This window comes from Lynx rufus, unplaced genomic scaffold, assembly GCF_022079265.1.
Source record: "Lynx rufus isolate CCGP_SWC_20201006 ecotype Redwood Valley unplaced genomic scaffold, mLynRuf1.p SCAF_11, whole genome shotgun sequence".
Classification (NCBI taxonomy): domain Eukaryota; kingdom Metazoa; phylum Chordata; class Mammalia; order Carnivora; family Felidae; genus Lynx; species Lynx rufus.
Window position 1 is genome coordinate 13,747,515 of NW_025814825.1, and position 26,637 is coordinate 13,774,151.

The window sequence follows — 26,637 nt, forward strand, 5'->3', positions numbered from 1 at the left end:
CACCGGCTCCCGCGTCCTCCTGGGGACCACCAGGCGCGGCCAGGCCCTGGGCACTGGCAGCCGCCGGCCGCCCTGACAGCCTTTGACATCCTGTAATTGCTTTCCCAGGAAGACTCCTTTAAGCACAGAGCTGCTGGCCAGAGCAATTTGCTCCCCATCAATTTTTATTTCCACGTTTTGAAATAAAGAGAAATAAACAAGGGGCTGGGGGAGCCCAAGAACAACACCGTGTCTGCAATAACAAACATGCTGGGGTCCCCACTCACCCTGAGAGCCCCTGTCAGCCCGACTCTCATGCCTCCTCCCCCTGCCACAGAGGACTGACCCCTTCATACCTGGGGTGTGGACCTGGCTCCCACGGGGCTCAGCGACCATCCCTTCCACCCACACCTGGCCCGCAGCTGGCCCAGGGCTGTTAGAATTGGGGGTGGGAAAACTGCCACTTGCTCTACACGATTCTGTTCTCACTGCCGAGCGCTGATCTGAAGCGCCTTACGTGTAACGCCTTTAATCCCCGTAACAACCCCGTGAGGCAGGTACTATTATCAGCCCCGTTGAACAGATGAGGCTTAGAGTAGATGTCACTGTGGTTGTTCCCTCATCTCCCGCCATCTCCCTCCTCCCTGTCCCTTTTCCTCCCGCCCCGTTGTATCCTTCTGGTGTCCTTGCCTCCTCAGAAATCCATCTACTCAGGACCGGGGACTCCTGGCTTGTCACTGGTAGAGAGGACCTCATAAGTCATCAAATAGAATCTTTTCATTCGTTCTTTCATTCAGCTCCTCTTTGTGGAGGGTCTCCTGTGTGCGTTCCACTGGTTGGGGGCTGGTGATCTATGGGAAGCAAGACCATGCCTGCCCTCCTAAAGCTTACAGTCTGTGGGAGGAGGTAGCCAGTGAGCGTTCACCCAGATGTTCCTGCTGAAACCGGGCCCTCTCCCCACCATGTCCAGCCACGAGCAAGGCCTGTCTGCTCCAGCGGAGTCCGGCCAGTTCCCAGCACAGCCCTGACCGCCCCCCCCCCCCCCCAGTCCAAGCCCTTTGCCTCTCACCACCACTGATCGCTGTGACCATCTCGGCTCTTAGCCCATGCGGCGGCCAGCGGGCAGCCGAGTGAGGCTTTACAAATATAAGTGGGTCCTGGGAGCTGAGCCCCCAGCGGGGAGAAGGAGCACTATTAGCCCAGGGAACGTAGTGCAAGGGTTGTGAGGCAGGAGCAAGCCTGTCCTGTCAGAAGCCTGAAGACTGAGCGGCGAGAGCGGCGTGATCCAGGGATGGCTCGGAGAGGAGGTCAGCGGCCGCAGAGGCTGGCCCGCCTCAGGGGTCATGGCAGGCAGCTTGGATCCGAAACGCCCAGGGAGCCTTCTGAGCTGGCCAGTGGCGTCTCAAGGCATCAGCCTGGCTCTGATGGAGGCTGGGCTGCGGATCCCAGAGCAGAAGCGGGCAGATGGGTCGGTCAGGAGGCATGCAGCCCAGCGTCTTATGCAGGTCCCGCAGCTGCGTGGTTAGGGCACTCTGCCATTTTGTCGGCATTGTCGCGATCCCACACTTAGCCCAAATCCTTTCCGAGGCTCTCGGTGCCTGGTCTTGTGCTGTGCGTCCCAGTCCCAAGGAGACGGACGTTCTGACCCTCAAGGAGCAGAGAGTCCAGCGGGGTTAGCAAAGAGGCTTTAACACAACTTGCACGACAATTAGCTGTTGGTGGCTGGAGGGAAGACAGGGTTGAGAGATCCTGAGGACTTTTCTGCACTCAAACCATGATGATTTAGTCTGCCATGGGCATGGGTGATGCAATGGTGACTGTCCATCCCCGATCCATAATGGGACATGAGGGAGGAGGGGCCCCCTTCCCTCTCTCCGCAGCCCCACCACCAGCTGGGTCCCTACCCTTTTGTAATTGCTTCCCCCAACTCGGTGACTCCACCTTCCCATGGGCTCTGAGCCTCTGTCCCCAGCCCCAGACCCTCCAGTGGCACCCTCTTGTCCTAAGGTCTCCTACATGCCCGGAAAGCCGAGAGCAGGACCCAGGAGCTTTCCTGAGTATATTTTTCTTCCTAGGATCCACAGGGTCACGGTGATCTCTCCTGCACCCCGTTGTGCACTCCCTGGTACCACTGCCCGTCTGGAACACTCCCTTCTTATCCCCTATATGCCATTTTCCTTACAGCTACTACTATTTCCTCCCCTCCCGGGAGTGTGTCCATTCCCCTGGCCAGGACCCCCGCGAAGGTGCTCGACCAGCAGCTTCCAGCCAAACCCTTATGCCCACCTAACACCCGCCATGCGCCCACCCATCAATGATGAGGGCACCTGACACACCCAGCATTGCCCCGGAAGTGTGGGGCAGACTAAGTATTTCCCGGCCGTTGGCTTCTGCCTCGTGTCTTAGGAAGAAGCAGAGATCCTCTCGCAGAGCACCATGGGAGGGAGTGCGGGAACACGGGAGGGGACCGGGCCTCATGGGCCTGATCTGGCCAAGTGGAGGTCACCCAGCCTCTCGGCTACCAGGTTCCTTCTGCGGAGTCCCTCCTGCTCTCACCGGCCACACCAGCTTCTCTGCGCTTGCCAGAGTGCAGTTAATCTCCCATAGTTTAAGGAGTTATTCAGAGAGGCTCAGCGAATGATGAATGTGGAAAGCATTACCAGCAAAGCGCCGGGGCTCCGTGGAGCTCTTTAAAAATGCATTCTCCCATGTAAATTTCTGCTCCATCAATCCTTATGACATGTCAAACATTGCTATTGTTTCCTGAACAAATTGTACCGTGTGCCCTTCTCTGCAGATCTGTGCACGGGAGCAGAACTGCTCGCTGGCACCCGCTGCCTGCCACCATTGCCGGGACCCGGGGCTGCTGGGGAGGCAGCTGGGCCCGCCTTGCTTCAGAGCGGAAGCCCCGTGCAGGGTGTCTGGGCAAGCATGCGTGACAGGGGTGCGGGCGCTAGTGGGGAATGATTGAGTGAGGGCCTGCCAGCTGCCAGCCTGCAGGGAAGGGCACACAGGTGGATGGGAAGGGGTGTGGAGGGGCCACAGGGGTTGTAATCAGGGGTGGGGTGGGGCCTGAGACGGAGGGTGAATGCGAGCGTGTGCGTGTGTGTGTGTGAGATTGTGTAGCGGGATGGGGTCTACCTGAGCCAGGCAGAGAGAAGATTTCCATGGGAGGTGGGAGTACAGGAATGTACTAGGGGCTGCCTGAGCCATAGAGAAAGGAAAAAGGAGAAAACGCACGCGTGTGCACGCGAGAGAGAGAGAGAAAGAGAGTGTGTGTGTGTGAGTGTGTAGAGGGAGAGGGAGGGAAGAGTGAGGACACGGGAAGAGAGAAGATACAAGGACAGGACTCTGAGGCTGTAGAGAAGAGTCGTGGCTATTTGAAACCACGAGAGACAAGGGCATCTGTCCCCAGGGAGGGATCAGCACTATCAGAGAACAGCAGCACCCAGTGGGTGGCAGTTCAGAGGAAGACCCAGGGAAAGGCCAGGGCAGGAAGGAGCAGCTTGGGGCGTAAGGCCCAGCGTCAGCGATGGGTCTCTGCAAGGCTAGTAAGAGGGACAGCAGTGAGGTGCAGGGATATAGGGGGACAGTGTGTCGACAAGGGAGGCCCTTGGTCCAGAGCAAATGAATGGAAGAGGGTGGGAGATGGTGACTACTCGTTGTGAAAATAGTCTGGGTCACAAGGGGGCCCTTCGGGGGGGGGGGGGGGGCTGGGAGAGGGGAGGACCTGACCGCTTGCGAAGTAGTGGGTGCCGAGAGTGGCCATGAAGTGTTGTGATGAGCCAGGCTGGGCAGGGCCGATGGCGTACAATTGGCATACGTGTTGAAGGGAGAGCTGTATCCAGAAGGTGCCAGGTGGAGAGCCCTGGGTGGGTTGGGAAGGGTGCCTACAGCCAACCGGGCTGCCCTGGCCTTCAGTGGGTGACAGCGTCTCCCAGTCTAGGTCCTGAGTCACCTACACATACCAAGACCAAGCTTGGGCAGAAGTGGGGGGACCTTATTTGAGGGCCAGGGGCCTTGGCTGAGGGCCTGCATCCTAGGAAACCGCAGCCAGAGACCCCTGCTTCCTCTGCCGACGGGCACGGCCAGGGGTGCTGGAACCTACCCCTTCTAGGCAGAGGCTGCGGTAGGACCATTAAGGCAAGAAGGAGACTGCTGTGGGGATTCATCTAGCTTCTAGAGGGCAAGGACAGTGACCTGGTAGGAGCACTCTGGATCCTATGGCTGAGCCCTCGCACGGCAAGACGACCCCTCTCCCCCAGCTCCATCAGCAGGCACAGCAGGGGAGGGGAGTGGTTAATAGCACACCAGAGCACAGGTGAGATCCTATCTGGTACTGTGGCCATTTGACCCTGAACAAGTTGACTGACCTCTCTGAGCCTCCGTTCCATCTGTAAAATGGGGATAATGCTGGTGCCGGTCCCACCACCGCCCGGGCAGAGCCGTCGGGAAGATGGAATGAAATAAGGTGGGGGAAATGCCACGGTGCATAGCACAGAGTTTGTGCTCCAAGGGAGATGGCAAGGGGCAGCATCTTAGCTTCCCCCTGCCCCGTAGCCGGGGCCAAGATGGGCATTTGTGACTCGGGCCCGGCCAATCTGGGAATTTGGCTCTCCCCCCCGACTGCAGGCTCACCTTGTCTTAACCTTTGGAATTTCCCCCACCATGCGTATTTATTTTTTTTTCCTTTTTGTCAGCAGAAGAAAATTACACTTCTGCCGGCATTGTCCATCACGGAAATAAGCACTCGCGATGCAATTATAAAGGCCCAAATGAGGGAATTCGTTTTGCTGGTAATGCCAGTGTTGGGGAGAATCAGTGTAGACGCCTGATCAATCAGGCTCTGGACAACAGCCAGTCCCAGCCGCACCCCGTCTCCATGTGCCATCGGCAGGGACAGCGGCTGACCCGCAGGCCCCTGTCCCCGGGCTGCACGCGCTTGCACTGGAGGAGGCTGGTGCCGTGAGCTGCCTCCGAGCTGGGTGCCGGCAGTAGGGTCCTTTCCCAGGAGCTCCCAGGGCTTCCCAGTGTCCAGCCAGTGGCTGCCCCGTAGACCCAAATACACCTGGCCAAGGAGGTCTCTCCCAGGACTCATCAGTCTAAAATAGCAACCCCAACACCTACTAGATCCTTTTCTGCTTTGTTCTCCTCACAGTCGTGACCGCTGTCTGAAATTCTATTCCTTAGTTATTTCTCCCCTGTGTTCTTGTCTTCTCCCCGCTCCCGACTGTAAGTCACGTGCCAGCCAGGATGTCGGCATACTTTTAGCTGTGACTCCGGTGCCTGGTCCAGTAGCTGGCACACTGGAAGAACCCAGAAAATATTTAGTGAATACATGACCGAGAGTATCTGGTCACTGTCTTCACAAAGGTTCTTTCCGTGGTGTGCCAGGCGTCCTCCACCTGTCCCTCTAGACCCACTCTGCTCTTTCCCACCTGCTCTGCGCATGCCCCGGCAGGCTGACTACCTGGGCCATTTGGTGAGACCCCTACTCAGCCTGCAGAGCTCAGGCCAGACGTCAGAGCTTGAGGGACTCCTTGGAGGGGCTTTAGAAACTCCAGCTGCACCCCCTGCACCCCCTGGGCAACCTGATCGGCCCCGCTCTGGCTGCCCACTGCCCACCGTGGTATCTGCTGATGGAAGGCATCAGCACCCCCCCCCCCCACCCTGAATGAAGGTCACGCCAGCCCTCAGTGGTTGGCAGTGGAAATCCCAGATTTTACGAACTTCGGCAAAGATCTGGATCCCTGTGCTGGACGCAACTGAGGATCCGAAAACGAGTTAGATACAGACTTCTCTGTCAAGGAGCGGAAGTGGGGCACACGCAGGTAGTTTTCAAAAATGCCAGGGTGTACCGCATCTCCCAAGACAGGTACAGCCTTAGATCGAGAGCAGTGAGCAGTCAGGGAGCTCCGTAAGTGAGGGGGCACTTGGAGTTGGTCCTGAGGGACGGGCTGGAGTCTGGATGGCAGTTCCAGAAGGTGGTAAGAGAACCGTCCGGATGCATCACGGAGAGGTGGATACAAGCCTGCCAAAGCCAGTCGGGCCTTGACACCAGGCTGCTGGTCTGGATTGACTTCAGCAACAGTAGGGAGCCATCGAAGGTTTTTGAGCAGGGGAAAATCATTGTAGCCGTTGCCTTTGACTTCTGGCCCCTGGGCCTCTTCTGGCAGTCTTGGTGAGCAATAGAGTGTACTAGTACCTATGGGTAAGATTCACGCCCTGAGGGACAGTGGCGGGGACCTAGAGGCCCCCGAGGGGAGACCTGCAGCACAGCTGAAGTGCCCGCCTGGAACCTTGGTTTGGCATTTCCCAGAATTGCCAGGGACAGTATGAGAGCCACCCAGCCTGGCCGGCTGGGCCATCCCCTTCCCCCATCCCCGAAGCCGTCTGACTGGCCTGTGAGACCCCGGACGTCACCCTGCAGGAAGATGGACGTACGCACTCCTGGAACATGGCAGATAGGATGGTGTTCATGGCATGAGGAGGACGTGTGTCCTCTGTGCACAGACCCTAGTCACCGCCCAACCACTCCTTCCTAAAGTGGGCTCAAGCGTCGCTGTCTGTTTGGCCCTGGATTCGTCCGTTGACCCTTTCAGGTGCTCAGGCACGCAGCACGCCTGGGGAAGGAGGTTGTGTGAAAAGTGCAGGAGAAGCCGAGTGGGGCGGGATGTGGGGTGGGCAGGTGCGGGCCCCAGCAGCGCCCTCCACTGGACCAGCTCGCACGGCTTAGCCGCCCCCTGGCTTCCACAGGACAGACTCGGGGGGTTGCCTACCCATCAAGGTGCTGGACGGTCTTAAACCCAGAGGGATTTGGAGACCAGCTCTGCCACTTACCAGCCGTGAGATCTTGGGCAAGTTACCCGCTTAGAATCCTGTCTGCTTCCTCGTTGGGTAAAGGCGGGGAGCATGGGGTTGTACCTAGCTCCTAGGGCTGCGGCCAGAATTATACACGTGTGTGTGACCGCATGTTGTGGTGGTGTGGATGCAGATGTTGCTGTAGGTGACAGAGATCATGAGCCCTCCCGTCCAGGCCCTGTGACCCCAGCACGTCCTCCGCGGCACCTTCAGAGCTTCGAGTGTTTCCCGAAGGGCCGAGCCCTAACCCAGCCTTAGGGAACCCAGGAGGACAGAGGTGGGTGAGCCAGGCGGGAGAGGAAGGAAACGGTCCCGGCAAAGGGAGCAAACGGGCTGCACCAGTCTGGCCCAGAGCTGCACTTGGGCTAGCCTGGCTCAGTGATGAGGCTTGAGCCGGCAGCAACATCCAGAGGGCGGGGCCACCCGTGTGTGTCCCCTGAGGACACCGGGGGACCCAGGAGGGCCTCTGGCAAGGCCGCCGGGTGATCGGATTTGCTGCCTCCTCCCAGGCACAGAGCCCTCGCTCTGTGAGAGCCCTTGCACAGAGTCCCCCTGCGGCTGGCCCTGGCCCGAGTGCACCGAGAGGCCCCCTGTGTTGGTGCTAGCTGCCCCCACCCTGGCAGGGCCACAGAGGCAGCTTTTCATCCTCTTATTCTGCTTCGTGCATCTGAAAAATGAAAGTTCTCCCTCTCCTCTTCACCGGACATGCATATTTCATACGGTCATTAGACGGTGGCACTAAAGGACTCACAAATCTTCCCTGGTCAGCATCAGCGGCTGGGGCGGGCAGCGAGAGGCCCCAGGGGAAAGGGGTCACTGTAGGAGCCATGGCTGTGCCTAGTCCCCCGGGGGGAGGGAGTGGGGGAGGGGGTGGGAGGTTGGAGGCCAGCGTCTGCCCGGGAAGAGAAGACCATCCCATCTTGTTACCTCATTTCCCTGGGCCTCAGCTGCTCTGGGCCCCAGGGTGAAAGGGCCTAGACAAGGGGACCTCAGGGATCCTTCCTGCCCTGAGAGTCTGAGTGTGGTTCCATAGTGCACCCCGATATGAAGGGCTTTGTCCCGGGGCCAGGAACCCCTCCCATGGTTTGTTTGTTGTTTTTTTTAATGTTTATTTTTGAGACAGAGAGAAACAGAGCATGAACGGGGGAGGGTCAGAGAGAGGGAGACACAGAATCTGAAACAGGCTCCAGGCTCTGAGCTGTCAGCATAGAGCCCGACGCGGGGCTCGAACTCACAGACCGTGAGATCATGACCTGAGCCGAAGTCAGGCGCTTAACCAACTGAGCTACCCAGGCACCCCCCCCTTTTTTTTTTTAATGTTTGTGTATTTTGCCCCCCCCCCCATGGTTTGATTGTGCCCCTCACTTCCTGCACGGTCAGCGCTCTCTTCCTCTCCTCCTGATCTCCTCCACACCTCCTAGCTGCTCTCTCTGGTCCCCGTCCCCTTCTTCGGCTGTTTCTGCCCCCTCCGCTTCGAATCCTCTCTCCTCCTTGGCTTTGCTCCCTCTCCACTCCCCCTCTCTTGCTTCCCTCCCCTTTCTTACTAGAAATTGTCCATTCCCTTCCAAGCATTTATGAAGCATCGCTCTGTGCCAGGCACTGTCTGTGCTGGGAGGTGAGCCCGGGAGACGCGGCTCTGCCTGTGTTGTTCCCCTAAACCCTTTCCTTTGACGTATGAGGATGCTGAGGCCTGCAGGGGGTGGTGTTCGGTCACACAGTGACCTGGGCTATCGACACTGGCCTAGAACTGGGGTCTCTCCACCACACTGCCCCCTTACCAAGGGTCCCCCAGACCAAGCCACTCTTACCATAGTGTAGCCATACCACACATGGTGATTATTAGTGAAACGAAAGGGCGCTTAGGGGCTCCTTCCCCCCTTCTCTTCTGGCCCCTGGGGTGGGGAGGAGAGAGGCTAATTCTGAGGAGCTTTGTCTCCTCTCCTTGGAACCTCCAGCTGCAGGTTCCTCTGAGAGCAAGCTCTCCTCTTGACTTAGAAGCAGTGACACACAGAAGCGAAGGGCATGGCGGTAATTGTGAGCAGTGGCTCAGGGCTCGGGGAGGGTCTGTCGGGCAATCGGTCCTGGGTAGGAGGGTGTTACAGCGCTCAGCGTCCTCCTCGTCACCTATCCGACATGCGTCCCTAAGAAGCTGTGTCCTCGGAGCCTGCCCCGGGGGAAGTCCGCACACAGTCTGCTGGGACGCGAGTGGTGGAGACATTGAATGGGAATCTGGGCACAAGAGGCAGTCCTGTGCAAGTAGGCTGAGCACAGTCCCAGAAATGGCTTCGTTCTGTGGACGGTTTTTGGGTTTTTGGGGGGTGACTAAGATCTGAACCCCTTGGGTACAAACATTTTTTTTCACTTGAATCATTTGGTATAGAAACATACTATTTACTTACCTGCCTTCCTGAGCTAAGGATACTAAACACAAATGTTTCTCAAAAATTCGGGTTTAGGGGCACCTGGGTGGCGCAGTCGGTTAAGCGTCCGACTTCAGCCAGGTCACGATCTCGCGGTCCGGGAGTTCGAGCCCCGCGTCAGGCTCTGGGCTGATGGCCCAGAGCCTGGAGCCTGTTTCCGATTCTGTGTCTCCCTCTCTCTCTGCCCCTCCCCCATTCATGCTCTGTCTCTCTCTGTCCCAAAAATAAATAAACGTTGAAAAAAAAATTTGTCTTTAAAAATTCGGGTTTAGGGGCGCCTGGGTGGCGCAGTCGGTTAAGCGTCCGACTTCAGCCAGGTCACGATCTCGCGGTCTGTGAGTTCGAGCCCCGCGTCAGGCTCTGGGCTGATGGCTCGGAGCCTGGAGCCTGTTTCCGATTCTGTGTCTCCCTCTCTCTCTGCCCCTCCCCCGTTCATGCTCTGTCTCTCTCTGTCCCAAAAATAAATAAACGTTGAAAAAAAAAAATTTAAAAAAAAAAAAAATTAAAAAAAAAAAAAAAAAAAAAATTCGGGTTTATTGTATAGAACATGGAATTTAATAGACTTCAAAGAATCTAAGAACTTTATTTTTTTTAATTATTTTTTTGAGAGAGAGTGAGTGAGCAGAGGAGGGGCAGAGAGAATTGGGGGGGGGAGAGAGAGAGAGAGAGAGAGAGAGAGAATCCCAAACAGGCTCTACACTGCCAGCACAGAGCCCAATGCAGAGCTCAAACCCACAAACCGTGAGATCATAACCTGAGCTGAGATCAGGAGTCGGACGCTTAGCCCAATGAGCCACCGAGGTGCCCCAAGGATGTAGGAACTTGAAAAGAACCTCAAAAAATACTTAGTACGAAGATATTGAGGGTGGGGGGAATAGAGGTTGGTAAAAGGGTAAAACTCGCACCCAGAAGATGAATGAGGTCCAAGGCTCTAATGTAAAACAACATGGTGATTATAGTTTACAACACCATATTGTAGAATCGAAATTCGCTAAGAGAGTACAGCTTCAGCGTTCTTGCCGAGAAAGATTTGAAAAGGTATAGAAGCGAGGTGACGGATGCGTTAATTAACTCAGCGGGGGCATCCCTGCACAACGTACACGGATATCAAATCATCACGCTGTACGCTTCAACTACATTACCATTTTATTTGTCAATTAGGCCTCCATGACGCCCCAAAATAAAAGCATTGAAACGAAAGTTTCTATTAGCGGAAAGCCAATCACAATCTTAGAGAGAAGCCCTGAGAGTGAAGCACGTGACCCTAGGGTCAGCCCAAGGCCTTGTCCTCAGGGTCACCGTGCCTGGCACACGGTGAATGCTTAACAAGGGATGAATGAATGGTGTCATTTAACCTATACTGTGGGCTGCAACCATGCCAGGGACAATGCAGGACCAGAAGTCCCAGCCACAGAAACCAAACCTCTGCTAGAAGCACTGTCATCCTAGAGAAGGGAGGAGATGGAGAGGGGCCGCACGGGGGTGGCCGAAAGGATGGATCCCCGGGCTGGGAGTGGGGATCCCTGTTTCTGCCCCGCTTTGCCTATAACCTGCTCATGACCTAGAACGGTGACAGGAATACACAGGGCCTCGCTGGGGACTGGGCCTCAGTTTTGTGATCTGTGAACTGGGTAGAAACCTCTGTCCTCCTCATCATGGGGGACGGTTGTGAGGATAAAATGAGGTCTTCGAAGATGTAAAAGGCGTGACAACAGGACAGGCTGGCAGTGGTCACCATCACTGCCACCGTCATCAGCATAAGGCAGGCGTCTCTCCCTCCAGTCTCTTCCGACTGCAAGTGGCAGAAGCCCAGTTGGACCAGACTGCGTGAAAGAGGTCTTGTTGGACTCACAGACTGAGTCAAAGGGAAGGGATGTCAGGGTCAGGACTCTAGAACGCTAAGCTTCTGCCCCTCTCCTCCTAGCTCTCCTCTGGGGACACCTTCGCCCCCCCTACGCATCCCAGCAGCTCTCAGTCCGTAGTGTTTGGGCTTCAGTGCCCCGGAAGGAAGCGTCCAGCCCCAGCGATAGCCAGAAGAATCCCAGAGAAAGATTCAGATAGGCCCCCACTGCGGTCAAGGGCCTCTCGCGGCCCGGTGCCCGTGGCCGTGGCAGAGCAGGCAACTCCCACTCAGAACACTTGCTGCTCCCCCAGAACCGTGCTCTCCAGTGTTCATGTCAATAGCCGTTGGCGACTGGTGGCAACCGTATTGAACAACGCACCTCTAGAAAATGCAGCCCGAGGAGTCGTGTGGGACGACCGTGGGTTCGCTGTGGACATTTCCTGGTAACATCAGGAGGTCCGCCGGGTCTGGCAGTAACGACTTCCCGTTCTCCCCTTTGCAGGCAACAGACAATGACGTGGGCACCTTCGGGGAAGTCAACTACTTCTTCAGCGATGACCCTGACCGGTGAGACCCAGCCCCCGCCCCTCAGCGGTGGCACTCTGCTACTCGTGAGGTTCAGGAAACTTCTCAGTGCCCAGGGAGGGTGCCGTGCCCCCGTGGCTAGAGCACTGAGCGAGGAGTCAGAACCCACGGGCACCGTTGCTGGTTTGACCCCGGCTGTGGCACAGTCTCAGTCAGGTCCTCTAACCTCTCTTGGGGTGTAGTTTCTCTGACATCCAAAAGACAGCCTTTAGCCTGGGGAATGAAGAAGCTTTGAAACACCAGGGACGGCGCAGCAAGCGATTGCTGTAGCAGCAGCCAGCATTTAGGACCCCGGCCCGTGCGTCAGGCCCTCTGCACACGCATTACCTGGCGTCATCCCCTCAAGTGCTGGAGGAGCTCAGTGCTAGGCACTGTTACCACCCGCGCTTTACAGACGAGGAAACCCAGAGAGGCTGAGTCCCCTGCCCAAAGTCACACAGCTGGTGAGCTCGAGGGCCAGGCCTCTGCCTGTGGTCTTCGCCACCAGGATGCACGGCCTCCAGCAGGACGGGGCTCTCAACATGCCTCGGCCGCTGGGTGGGTGGCTTACCTCACCACCTGACCTGTGCCAGCCCTGCCCTGTCACCCACCGTGGTTCCGGGCCTCTCTCTCCCATGTCTGCAGTTAAGCTGAAAGGGAAGCCCTCTCGTTTTTAACATGATCAAAAGCCAAGCTGGAGTCCGAGGGCAGGTCTGCTTCTAAAAATGAAGTGTCTGATGCATCTGGAGACTCAACAGGGTCCGTAAGACAGTGGCTGTCAGCTTGGATTACTGGCCCTGACGATCTGTGTGGATGGTCAGGAAGAGACAGGGACTGTTAGGTGCATCTGGCCATTTTCTGCCACTCTGGACGGAGCCTCAAAATGGGAGGAAGGAACTAGCAGCAGGAGGAATTTCCTGTCCCTCGGGACACCACCCTCAGGTGCCTTGTCCTGATCATCGTGGATTTCCTGTTCTCTTCCCATCTTCTTTCCTGGGCTTGGAGCCAGGACCTTCTGGGCTCGGTGGCTGGCAGCTGTGGACCAGGTCTGGGCCTACAGATGTCAACTGACAGCTCAAGGGAGGCTCCTGAGGGGATGTTGAGAGGAGGCGGGTCGAGGGACCGTCTCGCTGGACCTTGCTCCTTCCGAGGACACAGTTCCCGGGCTCTTACACAAGGCTCACCCCTTGAGCAGAAGACCAGGGGTATTATTCCCCAAGAGACGACCAACCCGCCCACCCCTCCACCCCCTGCCAAGCTGGATGCTTTGTCACCCATTTAAAACATTTTGGTGCAAAACCATCTGGAATGGCAGAATCTCTGACCATGATAGTTCTCTGGCATCTAAATATCTGCAGTGGGCAGAAATTCCTATTCACAACAGGAGGAGGGTCCTTCTGCCTGAGATTCCTCTTAGATGAAATTAACCTGCTCCTTCCCTTTCCGTACCTGACTCTCGCACACCCCCCGCCCCGTGTGGTCCTGATCCCTGCCCACCACCTCCCACCCCACTCTGCATCAGAAATAGTGGGGCTTTTCTTATTTAGGGCAGATTCCTGACTCCGTTCATTCCTGTTTATCACCTTGGGCAAGGACAGGCTGGTACATACAGGCCTTACCTACAAGCTGCCTTACGCCAGGGTCCCTTTCTCTCCGTCTGTCCTACCTGACGCAGGTTCTCTCTGGACAAGGACACAGGCCTCATCATGCTGATCGCCAGACTGGACTATGAGCTCATCCAACGCTTCACCTTGACAGTCATCGCCCGGGATGGGGGTGGGGAGGAGACCACAGGCCGGGTCAGGATCAACGTGTTGGACGTCAACGACAACGTGCCCACCTTCCAGAAGGATGCCTACGTGGGGGCCCTGAGAGAGAATGAGCCTTCTGTCACACAGCTGGTGCGGCTCCGGGTAAGAGAGATGCCAGGGCCTCCTGCAGTCCAGCCTTCCTCCCATCCTTCCCTCTGTGCCCTCGTCCTGACCACCACCCTGCGGAAGCTGCCACGAGAGCCCCCAACCTGCCATCCACAAAGAATTCGGCCCAGATTTGTGTCAGGCCTCTGAGCATTCCCTCCTGTCCCTGGTAACCGAATGGGCCAAGTATCTGTGTCAGCTTAAATTTCAGGTCCCCACTGAGCAAAGGGATGTCCTCCCCATCTCCCTTAGTAGGTGGCAAGCAGGATCTTGCATAAGGACCCCTATCTGGGCCCCTTGGTGGCTGCTTGGAATCGGGAACTGCCGCAGCTGGACAGAACCGGAGACCGTGAGGCACCGTCCATTTCACAGAAGGGGAGACAGGAGGGGAGACACAGTCCCCAGAGGCACAGTCCCCAGAGGCATAGTTGGAGTAGTGAAGCCAGGACCAGAACTCAGGACCGCACATTCCCACCGTCCTCCTGCAGTGGGATTCCCCCCACACATCGTAACTCTGACCAGAGACTCCTTCCTGTCCTCACTCGCCTTCCCCACTGTGCCCACCCAGAGTGACAGGACCCAGAGCCTCCATTTAGGATGGGTTTCTGAAGCCGGCAGGGATGAAGGCCAGGTAGCCAGGGTGGGCACGGCAGCGGGGGGGGGGGGGGGTGGGGGGGATGCAGAGAAGGCAGGACCCACCCACCATGCCCGCCCTCCCCCACTCAGCTCCCAGTGCACCCAGAGTGGTGGGATGGCCTTGGGGGCCTCTAGGATCAGAGACATCTGAAAAGAAGCCCCAAAAGAGAGTCATGGGGAAAAAGGATCTCTGACCTCATTCCAGTGCATTCTCCCTCCATGTGGCATTCATGCCGTATGCAGTGACACCGACCGTGTGCTGGGCTATAGGTACACGGCAGTAATCAAGAAATGTAAGGTTCCTGGGGCGCCTGGGTGGCTCAGTCGGTTAAGTATCCGACTTCAGCTCAGGTCACGATCTCACAGTCCGTGAGTTCGAGCCCCGCGTCAGGCTCTGGGCCGACCGCTCAGAGCCCGGAGCCTGTGTCGGATTCCATGTCTCCCTCTCTGTCTGCCCCTCCCCTGCTGGCGCTCTGTCTCTCTTTCAAAAATAAGTAAACATTAAAAAAGAAACGTAAGGCGTCTGCTTACACGGAGCCGACCGTGTGGGTGAGGCCAGCAGAAACCGAACAAGAAGCTACAGTTGGGTGTGGAGGGGCGGACGGCAGGCTCGGCACAGGGCCTGCCTGGTCCAGAGGTCGGGGAGGGCCCCTGTGGGTGGGCCGTTCAAGCTGAGACTGAAGGCTCTAGGAGATGGTCACACCGGATATGGTGGTAAGCCTCTCCGTCCTCGGGGGGAGCCCCGGCCTTCCCTTTTCCCGGGGTCTCCAGCTGACCTTCTAGATCCCCACGCCAGCTCCACACCCCAACATGGGAGTCACCCTCCCACGGAGGGACAAGGAGGGCCCGGATCCCCCAAAGCACGGGACTCTGGAGGGGGCCAGCCCTCCCCTCCCACCCGCCCTCTTCCAGCCCTGACCCCTGAGGGCTCACGGCCCCTGTCTGCACAATTCCAGGCGACAGATGAAGACTCGCCTCCCAACAACCAGATCACCTACAGCATCGTCAACGCCTCGGCCTTCGGCAGCTACTTCGACATCAGCGTGTATGAGGGCTATGGAGGTAGGTAGGCGTGCGGTGGGACCGAGGGCCCAGCCCAGGGAAGAGGGCCTGCGGGCCAGAGCAGGGCCGCACACTCACGCCTCTTCTCAGGATGGGGTTGGCCATCTGCTTCCCAGCACCCTGGCCAACCCAGGAGACCGCCCCATAGCCCGTCGGCTGGAGCGACGCAAGCCAGGGATCGCCCTCCTGTGGGATCAGGATCTGGGTGTCTGATCAGCTATATCCGTCTGTGGGTGTTAGGCCATGGTCAGCCCAGCGTCTGATGTTACCACAGTCTGCAGGGCCGCTATTTCTTACCAAGCCTGTCTGGGCAGGTCCATGGGGGCTGGTCAGCCATCCTCCCGATCCTTTGGGTGCGCCTCAGCCGCCCCCCCCCCCCCGCCCCGCCACCAGGCTGTGGCCACTCCCTGCTGGGTCCACGCACAGTCCCATACTCTGGACCTTGCCCCGCCTGCCCGCCGTGACTCCTGACTACTAGAACCCAGGCAGGGAATCGCAGCAGCCGCCTTGAGACCACCTGGTTTGGCAGATGAGGGGCACCCGAGGTCCAGAGAACAGGGAGCGACTTGCCCAAGGCCGTGCGGCAAAGGTGTCCAAGGAGACCCGTGTGATCTGGCTCCTGGTTCCCTCTCCCAGCCTCTCTGCCCACACCAGAACCCAGCCTCTTTGAACCCCTTGACACTCTCTCCCCTCAGTGGTCATCTCTGGGTCTTTGCAGACTCGGTTCCTCCTGCCAGGAAAACCCTTCCTCCCTGTCTCTTTGCTCTGCCTCCCTTCGGCCATTAAGCCCATAACCTCTGGCTGGCTTTAAGGGCTCCTGTGGACGTCCCCTCCTCTGGGAAGCATCCCGAATGCTTGAAGATGAGTTAGGTGCCCCCAAGCAGAACGGATGTGCTTTGGGTGATTCTGAGTTCAGCGCTCACCCCTCCTGCGCCCCACGGTGGGGTCGGAGAAGTGTGGCTGCAGAAACTGCGGTCCCGGCTCCAGGTGCTACAGCCTGATGGTCTCTATAACATCTGCGTACCCCGTTTAAAAACCTTAAGTTCCATGTCTCTGCCCGCTTGCACACCCCGGCCTCTTCTTGACCCTCCCTCAGGTTTTATATTACCAAAGCAATAATTTTGCTCCCATTTGCCACATCCAAAGTGGTGACTTCATACTGTTGTCAGGACTTCGCAGACCACCAGTGACCCCCACGCCCGAGCCACTGTGCCTTCCCTCCCCCAAGTGCAAGAGCACCTATGGGAGAGTTCAGGCATGTGCACTGGGGAGGGGCATTGGAGGGGGACATCTCAGCTCCCTCAAATCCTGCCTTTCGTCTCTGCCTGCTTCTGGCTTTGTGTGAGTGGCAGGGGCGGGGGGCGGGGGGTCTTTACCACCTTCAAGCAGTGTTCTGCTGAGAGTAAAGTCTACAGCACCGTGCCCTGTGTAACCCCTCAAAGGGTCTAAGCAGTGCCCAGAGCAGGCCACTGGACGGGCACAGAGAGCCCACGGGGTAAAGGGAGGAGATGAGGGAGGGAAGAAGAGAGGAGAAAGTCCATGGGAGGGAACAGGCGGGGCCATAGGAGATGGAGGAGGGAGCTGCTGTCTGCACCCCACTGCTGGCATCACCCCCAGTAGCCCCGAGGCTGGGCAGTAAGTGGGTGCTTCTTTGGAGGGAGAAGTGGTAAGAGACTGAACTAGACAGACTGAGGCATGACCTTGTCCTCTTGAGCAGCTCCCAGACTAATGGAGAGTGCCAGATAAGTAGGTGAGACAGACAGATAAGCAGCCAATGGCACCCACCGGGAAAGAGCCTGGGCTCTGGATTCAGAGCCTATGCCTCTGTCATCGTCGCTAGCTGTGTGACATTGGGCGAGTTACTAAACCTCCCTGAGCTTGGTTTCCTCATCTGTAAAGCGGTGCTTACATTACCACCCAAACAGTTCACACCAAGTGTGCTCAGCACTGGGCCTCGCATGTATCAGGCGGTCAGTAAACCTAAGTCAAGACCACGAGGCTCCGAGAGTTCAGGGGAAGGAGGGGGAAATGAGGCAGGGCTGGCCAGCCCGAGCCAGCCACGTCCTCCCTGCCCAAAGGAGACCTCCGGCTGGATGAGCGTCTGAAGTCTGCTTATCGGGCTCCACGCTGACAGTGCAGAGCCTGCTCGGGATTCTCTCTCTCCCTCTCTCTCTCTGCCCCTCGAATGCTCGATCTCTCTGTCTCTCTCAAAATGAATAAATAAACTTTAAAAATTTAAAAAGAAAAAAAGTCTGCTCAGAGAGGGCCTGGGGCCCTGTTCCTGTCATTTCAGTGATCAGTGTAAGCCGTCCCCTGGATTATGAACAGATACCCAACGGGCTGATTTATCTGACAGTCATGGCCAAGGATGCTGGCAACCCCCCTCTGAACAGCACTGTCCCTGTCACCGTCGAGGTGTTTGTAAGTACCCAGGGGTGCCCGTCGTGCAGGGCGAGGGGTGGTGAGTGCTTCCCAGAGTGTTGGGGGCCCTGCCTGAGCCCAGTGGTGTCAGACCGTGTCCCCACATCCTCGGCTGTCCCCACAGCTCTGGGAGTCGCCCAGCAGACTGCCCCAATGGCTGCCCCCAGCAAACCTGTCATGCTGCAGCACCCAAGCTGCCTCCGAGCTCAGGCAGGGAGGCCCAGGCCCTGGGGTGCGAGATGAGCCTGACGGTCCCGCTCCAACTCCATCAGGGGCCTCGGGTCACCCGCTGACGGGGAACAGGAGCCAGGGCTCAAGCGGGAGGAAGTGTCGCGGGACTCCCTCATGTACAGCCATACTTTGTGAGGTCCGAGGAAATTACTGGAAGGTCATCTTCTCTCTTCTGTCTCTCCGAAACCAAACCACAGCTTGTCTGACATGAGTGCTGAGCACACGTGAGTGCTCTCCGGGTCTGAAATTATTAGTCACTGAATCTATCTCCACTCTGGTTCCTTCGCCCCGTGCCGCTCCCCCAGTGATCCCAGGGGTGCAGGGGCCCCAGGGGGCCTTTCCCCGCCGGAGACCTCCTCACGGCATCTGCACAATTACACCCCCCTCCCCATCTCATAGAGGCTGCTCCCAGCAGCACAGGGTGGAGGCGTGTTGATGGCAGAGTTAGTGCATCACCGGCTCCAGGAGGATTAGATCAGATTGTCAGGTGAGGAGATACGCTGCGATCTGACGTGCGCTCGGGAAAATCCCTCCCAGAGCAGGCGTGCTAGATGACCTTCCTGTCCCAGCCCGCTCGCCGGTAGCTTCTGGCACTGCCCCACACCTGGCTTTACAAAGCCTTGTCCTCTCGACCCAAGACAGAGGCTCCGGGGCCAGCTCCTGAGCGCGAAGGTCCTTGTCTGGGCAGGGACCCCTACTGGCTTGCTGCATAGGATGGGCTGGCAGTGATGAGGCCAGGGCTGAGGCCCTGGGGGGAGCCCTGCAGGTGGGCATGTGGGAGCAGGATCTAGGGGTGGCCTCAGAGGGTAAGGCTGGGCAGAACCAGCAAAGGGAAGAGCAGAGAGTCTGAGGCCCTGCTTCAGGGAGTGGCAGGAGGCCCCGGGGAGGGGGTGGGGTAGAGGGGGGCAAGGCTGGAAAAGAAGAGAGTCGCAGAAGCCTAAACACTCACTGCTTGCCTTTAACCTGCAGCACAGCTCCCCCCTTTGAAGTACGGAGTAGAATCAGAAGGCTCTCCCTTCCAATCGTGACATCTTGGTTTTCTAACCCACATGACCCTGACCCTCGTTTCCCGGTCTTGATTAAACACTGCCCCCAAAGCCCCCCCAGTCCTGATCACGCTCCTAACCCTGACCACCCCACCCATTATTTCCAACCGGCTCGTGTTCTCTGCCCAGGCAAGCAATGACTCCCCGCCCCCCCCCGCCCAGTCCCCAGGCAAGCCATGACTTCCCCCGCCAACCCCCACGTGTGCAGGTTTGCAGTAGCACATGGGCGAATGTGCCTGCGAAGCCAGTTCTGCCCTCAAGGGGGCGCTGTGGATGGAGGGAGGAACGTAGCTGTGGAGATGTATGGTTTTGAAACGGGGCTCTGCCACCCGCTAGCTGTGTGACCTGGGGTCCTTAACCCTCTCTGGGCCTCAGTTTCTTCATGTGCAAAATAGGGATAATCGTGGTACTGCCTCACGATCTTATCATGAGGATTAAGTGAGATCATGCCGGTGACACTCAGCACCTGTAATGTTGGCTGTCGTCACGGCTGATAAGACAGACGTGCGTACGATCGGCAGCATCCATGCCCAGGCTGTCTCTGGTACAAACGGGAATTCCGGAGAACTGGGCCAGACAGAGAAGAACCCCCTGTAAGTTTCGGGAAGACGGATGAGGCAGAGGGTGGGAATAGGGGAGGTCTAGAGAAGTAAGGTGAGGTTGTTTTACACCAGCCCGGGGATGGGCAGGCCGAATTGGCCAAATGGAAACGAAAACTTCTTGAGCTCCAATAATATGTGAGGTGCTTGCACATTACACAATCTCTCTTAATCCCATTTTACAGATGAGGCAAGTGAGGCTCAGGAGGGGAACAGAACAGGGGCCCAGATCACCAGCGCCTTCCTCACTTTTGGGCTAGCAAGTGGCATTTGAATTTGCTTCTGGTCCTAGTAAGCTAGGATTTGAATCCTGACCTGTCTGACTCCTGAGTTCACCTTCTTCCCACCGCACTCCAAGGCCTGAAAGCCCTCTGCGTGTGATTGAGACCCGTACTCCTCTAGGTCCGTGGAAATTTCCTGGAGCTCTTCTTAAAATGCAGATTCTTATTTAGTGAGTCCAAGGAAGGGCTGAGGCTCTGCAGGCCTAACAAGGTCTGGGCAATGTTGATGCTTCGGGTCAGGGGACCACCCTTTGAGTAGCAAGGCCTTCCAAACTCTGCCCTGATGGGATCTTGAGACCCAGGGACTATGCCAACCTGTGGTTCGGTTGAGGAACCCAGAAAGGGCCCCTTTCTCCTTTTGCCTCAGCTTCTCCAGTGGAGCCAGGGCAAGCAGGAAGAGGGCGGCCAAGGAACGAAGCTAACCTTACATTCACTGGGAATCGAAGAGCGGCCTCCCGCCCTGAGACCAGACAGCAGGGTCTCCATGTGCAGGGGTGGGTGGGGGCAGGAATCCACTTGGCCTGGAGCTACCTGAGCCCGGCAGAAGGGGTCATTTTCAAATCCCCTCAAAGCTGTCACGCAGGTCAGTGAGGGCCCTACGCTTTCCTTCCACGTGTGCCCCGGCCCCTGGCAGCAGGGGGGGCGGTCTGGCAACAAAGACAGGTGCCACCTTGGCTGTGAGTGAACATCCTCTCTCAGGCAGGGCTTTGGGATGACAGAGTCGCTCGTGTCTAAGGACCACACTTGAAAAGGTCACCGCCTTTGGGCTGATTTTGCATGTGGGTGATTTTTAAGTAGCTGTCACTTGGCTAAGCTGCTGCCTCCATCCACCAAAGGGATTTTCTCTCAACTGGGGTGGGGGGGGGGAGAAAAACCCAGTGCAGATGAGTAGCTTATGGCGGCACTCACTGCACAGGCTGGGGGGGGGGGAGAGGCAGATCGGGCCGACAGGGCTCCTGAGGGAAAAGGAGGCGGGCGAGAGGGGCCAGGTGATTCAGGTGGTTCCTTTTCACCCACTGCTTGTTGGTTTTTAATAAAGAAGTCAAACTCGGTTTGTAGATTTCCCATTAGGGGACAATAAGCTTTTGTAGAGGGAGCCGCTGAATTAGAACTAATAGCGAATGCAGTGCCAGGATCCGGGGAAATATCACCGCTAATAAGTTTCTGCCTCGTGCTCTGTCACTGACATTCTCGACGCCGTCTCGCGCAGCCAAGCAGAAGGCTTCGATCTATCCGTATATGGGGCACCCGCGCTTGCACCAGAGGGATGCCCAGGCAGGCTGTTGGGGCACCGGACGTCAGGCGAGTCCTCACGCCATGGGTTCTCTGAGGCGGGGGAGCTGCTGCACAGCCCAGAGCCCGGGGACAGGCTGGGGAAGAGGGGGAGCACCACTTCTTTCTGGGCACCCACAGTCTGGCAGGATGGGACTGTCTTAAGTCCCAAGGGGTGGACAGCAGCTTTGGTGCCTCTCTCTCTCTCTCTCTCTCTCTCTCTCTCTCTCTCTCCTCCCCCCCTTCTCTCGTTCATTGCTACTCAGCTAGAAGGGACTCCAGCAAAAGGAGCTTGCCCTCAAAGAGCTCCCGGTTCCTTGGGGAATGAGGCCCTGGGGGGGCAGTGCCGCGAACACTGCGGACTCCCCCGGAGGCCACCGCCCCAGTACCCCTGTCCCTGCTCCCCGGCTCCCAGGGGAAGGGGAGAAGGCTCTGAGTCAGGTGGGCCAGTGGGGGCTTCCTCCAAGAGGCCAATGGGCAGAAATTCTCACTGATTGATTACAAAAAGCCGTGGGTGAGGACCAGAGTCTTCAAGGTGGGGGGAAGTCTCCCCTGGCTGGGCAAGAGGGAGACAGAGGAGCCAAGAGGAGGCAGAGGCTGTGCCTGTTCAGCCCCTCGGCCCACACCGGCCCTGACCGCTGCCCCGCTGACCTGCTTGCTGGTGAAGGCTGGGCCAGATGAGGGACTGCTCAAGACCTGGACGAGGTGGGCTCTGGGAAGCCGCCTGACCCTGCCTGCCTGCCACTGCACACTTCTGTATCCTCCGGGCCAGAGTGCTCCTTGCTCCCTTCATTTCTGGGGGCCAGGAGGGTTCTAGAACCTTCCACCGTCATGCTGGCAGAGCTGGGAGGGAAGTTGCAAGCGGGCACCCCCAGCGTGGAGGACGATGAGCTGAGCAGGAGAACAGGAGCGAGCTTGGAGCTGCACCAAAACACCAATGGGAGAGCAGGGAACCTGCTGCTTCCTGCTGCCTACATTCTCCATCTTCCTGGCCCTCACACGTCTCCCCAAGGCCCGTCCTCCGTCCCTGTACTATAGCCCAGCCAGGGGAGCACCTGGCCCCTTCGTGACACCCCACTTGGTTCTGGTCGTGCGTCAAGGCCAAAGCCCCTCAGCGCCAGCCACGCCCAGCCTCCCCTTGGCCGACAGGCCAGCGCTGCAGGCCTTCCTGTCCCCTCCAACCTGTCTGTTTTCCTTCCAGGATGAGAACGACAACCCGCCCACCTTCAGCAAGCCTGCCTACTTCGTCTCCGTGGTGGAGAACATCATGGCAGGTATGGGCTCGGGCGGGGGAGGGTGTGAGGGCACGAAGCCAACAGACACCCCCATGACAAGCGAGGGGAGCCTCTGGAGAGGTCCAGTCATCTGCCAGCCAACAGCCGTTTACAGAGCACAAGCCCCTACTATGTGCAGGCGCTCCGCTGGGTACTTGGTCCCCACTCTCCCGCAGCTGCAGCCTCGCGGGAATGGTCACCCATCAGTAATCCGACAACCTTGATTAAGTGAGTGTATACAGAGTACTGAATCCCAGTGCTGTGAGGCAGGTCCCAGGGCCAGGGTGGCCAAGGGGGTGGCCTGAAAGAATGCTGTGCGTACCTACGTGCGACCAAGAGTGGGCCGCTCATCTCTCGGCTGTGTCTCTGGTGGCAGGGCCCAGCTTGCAGACCCGGGGCCACCAGCTCCACATTCAGGTTCCGGGGCACCCGCTCCGTCCTTCCTGATGGCTTCACCCTTACACCCAGGGCGGACTGTTCCAGTGGGGAAACCGCCCTATCAGGAATTGCTGTAGCATCCGGAGGTGGCAGGGGTGACCTTCTGTGGCACCATGGAGCCTTCTCTAGGAAGTCTCCCAGGTACCTTCCTGGTATCTGATGATTTTTCTGGGTGGCTGCCAGGCTGTGCCCAGCCCACCCTTCCCTGTCCCAGTCGGGCATCTCCTGGAGAATAACACTGCTGAAGCTACCCCCGGGCACTCCCCGCTGTCCCCGTGACCTCTGCTTAGGAGAGGCCTTCGTCATGGCACTTAGTCCGCTTCCAGCTTGTGCTTGGATAAAGGGTGTGTCAGGGCCCGTGTACCTGTCCCCCTGCTCAGGGTGAGACGGAGAGTCGGATTAGAGGCTTCACAATCCCCGGAAGGGGCCAGAATGACCTGCCTATCTCACAGCCCTCTGCCTGGCCCCTTGGACCCCCAGGGACTGTTGTTTCATGCACACAATAGTAACGGCAGCCTGTGGCTCAGAGAGAGCTGCCACGGGCCTGCACCCTGCATGGGCCTGCTTCCCCTCCCCCATCCTCACCAACGACCCCGCAAGCTGGCTTTCTTTCCAGGTAGACCCATTTCACAGAGGAAGAGGCCGAGGTTCAGACAGTTGCCAGAGGGTCCCCTGGGGTTCCAGCCTGGGCGTCATACACCGAACCTCCTCGGTGGGGCAGTCGGGTGGCAGTGGGGACAGGAGGGGGCTGGAGCCCCAAACCCGACCGATGAGGGTCCGGTGAGCACAGCTGGGAAAGGCGGATCCCCCGACCCCGGATTTCAGGAGATGGAAATGAAGGTGAGGGCCTTCATTAGACATTACAGGGAAAATAAAATCCCTTATAAATTCCCCTTGTGAACGAGATGAAACAAGACCGAAATTGAAGACGGTAAATGTGGCATCATGTAACATGGGGCTTCATTTCTTTTTTTTTTTTTTTTTAATTTTTTTTTTCAACGTTTATTTATTTTTGGGACAGAGAGAGACAGAGCATGAATGGGGGAGGGGCAGAGAGAGAGGGAGACACAGAATCGGAAACAGGCTCCAGGCTCTGAGCCATCAGCCCAGAGCCCGACGCGGGGCTCGAACTCACTGACCGCGAGATCGTGACCTGAGCCGAAGTCGGACGCTTAACCGACTGCGCCACCCAGGCGCCCCAAGGGCTTCATTTCTTTTTGACTCAAAGCCAAAGCTGGCCAGTCTGAGTGTATCGCCCATGGCGAGCGGCCACAGAGAGGTGGATAGCAGTGGTGGGTCGCAAGCTTCTGGCACAAGCCACCGCCACCGCAGGCTCCGGGACCCCCTTCATGGAGCCTTGTCCCCACGCAGCCCAGGGAGCTCTGGAGGTCGAGCCTCCCCACCTCATCCCTGGGTGCCCCAGCAGCAGGCTCCCTGCCTCCCGAAGGCTGGTCACCAGGAGGTCCCGGGTCCCCCTCCCAAGGCCTGGGGCCGCAAACCCGGGGTGAGCGTTCCCCACTTTGTCTCCCGGAAGGGGCCACGGTGCTGTTCCTGAATGCCACGGACCTGGACCGCTCCCGGGAGTACGGTCAGGAGTCCATTATCTACTCCTTGGAGGGCTCCTCCCAGTTTCGGATCAACGCCCGCTCAGGTGAGCACCCCCCCGTGCCCCGTGGTCCCCATCACCTTCACCTCAGGCCGGCTCCCCACGCCCAGCCCTGGTCCTGCTCCTGGGCCAAGTTCTCTCTCCCTTTCACAGGAAGCCCTCGTGTGGAGCATGCCAGCTTTGAGCGCCTGGTCTTATCCCTGAAATATTAACCTGAGTGTGATTACTGATCCTACACGCCCCCCCCCAAAAAAAAATTGGAACGTGAATGTATCCACTTCAGGGTATCTTTCAATGGTGAAGAGCCCTGTTAGGTTTAAAATGTGTTCCATTTTACCAACAGCTGGCCAACATGCCACCCTTTGGGGGCTCTCTTTCCTCAAGCCTCCACGTCCCCCTCCCTCAGCGGCTGACCTATTTGCTGAACTCTGGCTTCTCCTCTTTACACTGTGTAAGCCTTGGTTTCCCCCCTGCAGGACGAGGATGGTCACGTTAGGGGTGTAGTGTGGGTCACGTGAGTGATTGCAGGGAGCGCTCATAGAGTGGTCCCTGGCATACAGTAAGTGCTGACAGAATCACGTCTTCATCATCATCGTCTTTGGTCTTTTCACCCAGAGGCCCCCATCCCTGGCTCCCTGGTCAGCCCACGGAGCCCTCACCTCTCTTCCCCCCTTTCCCCATACGCCTCCCTCCAGATCTCTCTCCCTTGAAGCTGGTGGGGGGGAGGGGGAAAAAGCAACAATAGACCCCAGATCAGAAGCTGGGAAGGGATTTGAGGCCCTTGGACATTCATTCATGTATTCAGGCTTCAGCGGGGACCTGCTCTCCACCAGGTGCCAGGCTGGGTGCTGGGGCGCAGGATGGAATCAGACATGACCTGCCCTCCTGGGGTTCCCGGCCCATTTAGTGGACATGCAAGGCCGCCCGCTTCTGAGTCCCCGATTCTGTATTGTAAGGGCACTGCCGATGCCAAGTGGGCCAACCCTGAAATCTCAGTGGCTCAACACAGCAGAGATTCTAACTCACACGGCGGTCCAGCACCACGTCCAGTGGACAGCCTTCCGCATGGCGATTCTGGGACCCGGGCGCCTTCCCCGTTGTGGCTCCAAGGTCACTGCAAAAAGGAAGAGGGCCTGGAGTGCTGTCGAAGGAGATGTCTATGGGCCAGGCCCGGAGGCGACATATGTCACTTCTGCCCACATCCTATTGGCCGGAACCAGGCAACGGCCCCGCCTAGATGAAGGGGACCTCGGGAAGGGGTTTCTGGCCTGCCAGCCCCTCTCAGGCAGTCATGCTCCCTTAACACAGCTCCTTCAGCTATGAAGGTGTGTTTTCCTCAGAGCTCCTTGGTCAAATTAGCCAGGCCTGCTCCACAAAGGTGGCCTTAATTGGATCTAATTTCCCAGACAGGGGTAGCCATCTATCACACCGACAAGTTCACGTTTAAAACTTTTCAGAGATTAATTTCTTCCTTGCCCTGCCAATTAATCGACACCACCCCAGCAAGGAGCACGGTGTGGTGGGCAGACCTTTGCCAGTCTTTTGTTTTTGGCCTCAGCACCTTCACTATCCTGTCCCCATGCTCAGCTCCCCTCTCAGCCCTGCACAAGCCAGACAATCTGCCAGTGTGGCAGGGAGGCAAATGTGAGACATCTGGTCCAGCTCCATCATTTGATGGTAGAATAAGCCAAGCACAGAGAAGTTGAGTAACTTGCCGGGGGTCACACAGCGCAGGCAAGAGGGATTAAAAAAAAAAAAAAAAAAAGACAGTCCCTGCCTTGGGGGTATTCTCACAGTCTATTGAAAGGAAATAAGCCTTTTCTGAGTGTGGAGAGCTTGACCTGTAGTTACTTAATCCTCACAACAGCTTTGATCCGAAGGCATACTAATACCCATTTTACAGGTGAGAAAACTGAGGCCCACTTTTCCAAGGCTGAACGTGTAGAAAGGGCCGTTAATCAGAATTGAGATGTGGGCCTCACTGTCCTCAAGGCATCGCTCTTTTCCATAGCCCATGTGCGCTGGTAAATGGCCTGCCTACCATGACGCCCTGAGGCTGGCCCACCTCACAGCTGCTCCTGAGAGCCAAGTTCAAGCATCTCCTCCACTCTGTGTTCAGTGCCATCCAGTCAGTAGCTTACAGTGGCCCTGGTGGGAGCATTACAACTTGAAAATCAGCAAATGCCTT

General features: G+C 57.6%; 1 protein-coding gene across 1 annotated transcript in view; it reads left to right on the forward strand.

Moving 5' to 3' along the window:
- The window catches only part of LOC124506880 (cadherin-23-like), a 286,170-nt gene that overhangs the window by 224,362 nt on the left and 35,171 nt on the right, over nt 1–26,637 (forward strand). Inside the window, exons 14-19 of the mRNA XM_047072896.1 lie at nt 11,606–11,670; nt 13,343–13,580; nt 15,176–15,281; nt 17,575–17,702; nt 22,333–22,405; nt 24,378–24,494. Coding sequence (XP_046928852.1) covers nt 11,606–11,670; nt 13,343–13,580; nt 15,176–15,281; nt 17,575–17,702; nt 22,333–22,405; nt 24,378–24,494 — 727 coding nt within the window. The remainder of the gene's footprint in view (nt 1–11,605; nt 11,671–13,342; nt 13,581–15,175; nt 15,282–17,574; nt 17,703–22,332; nt 22,406–24,377; nt 24,495–26,637) is intronic.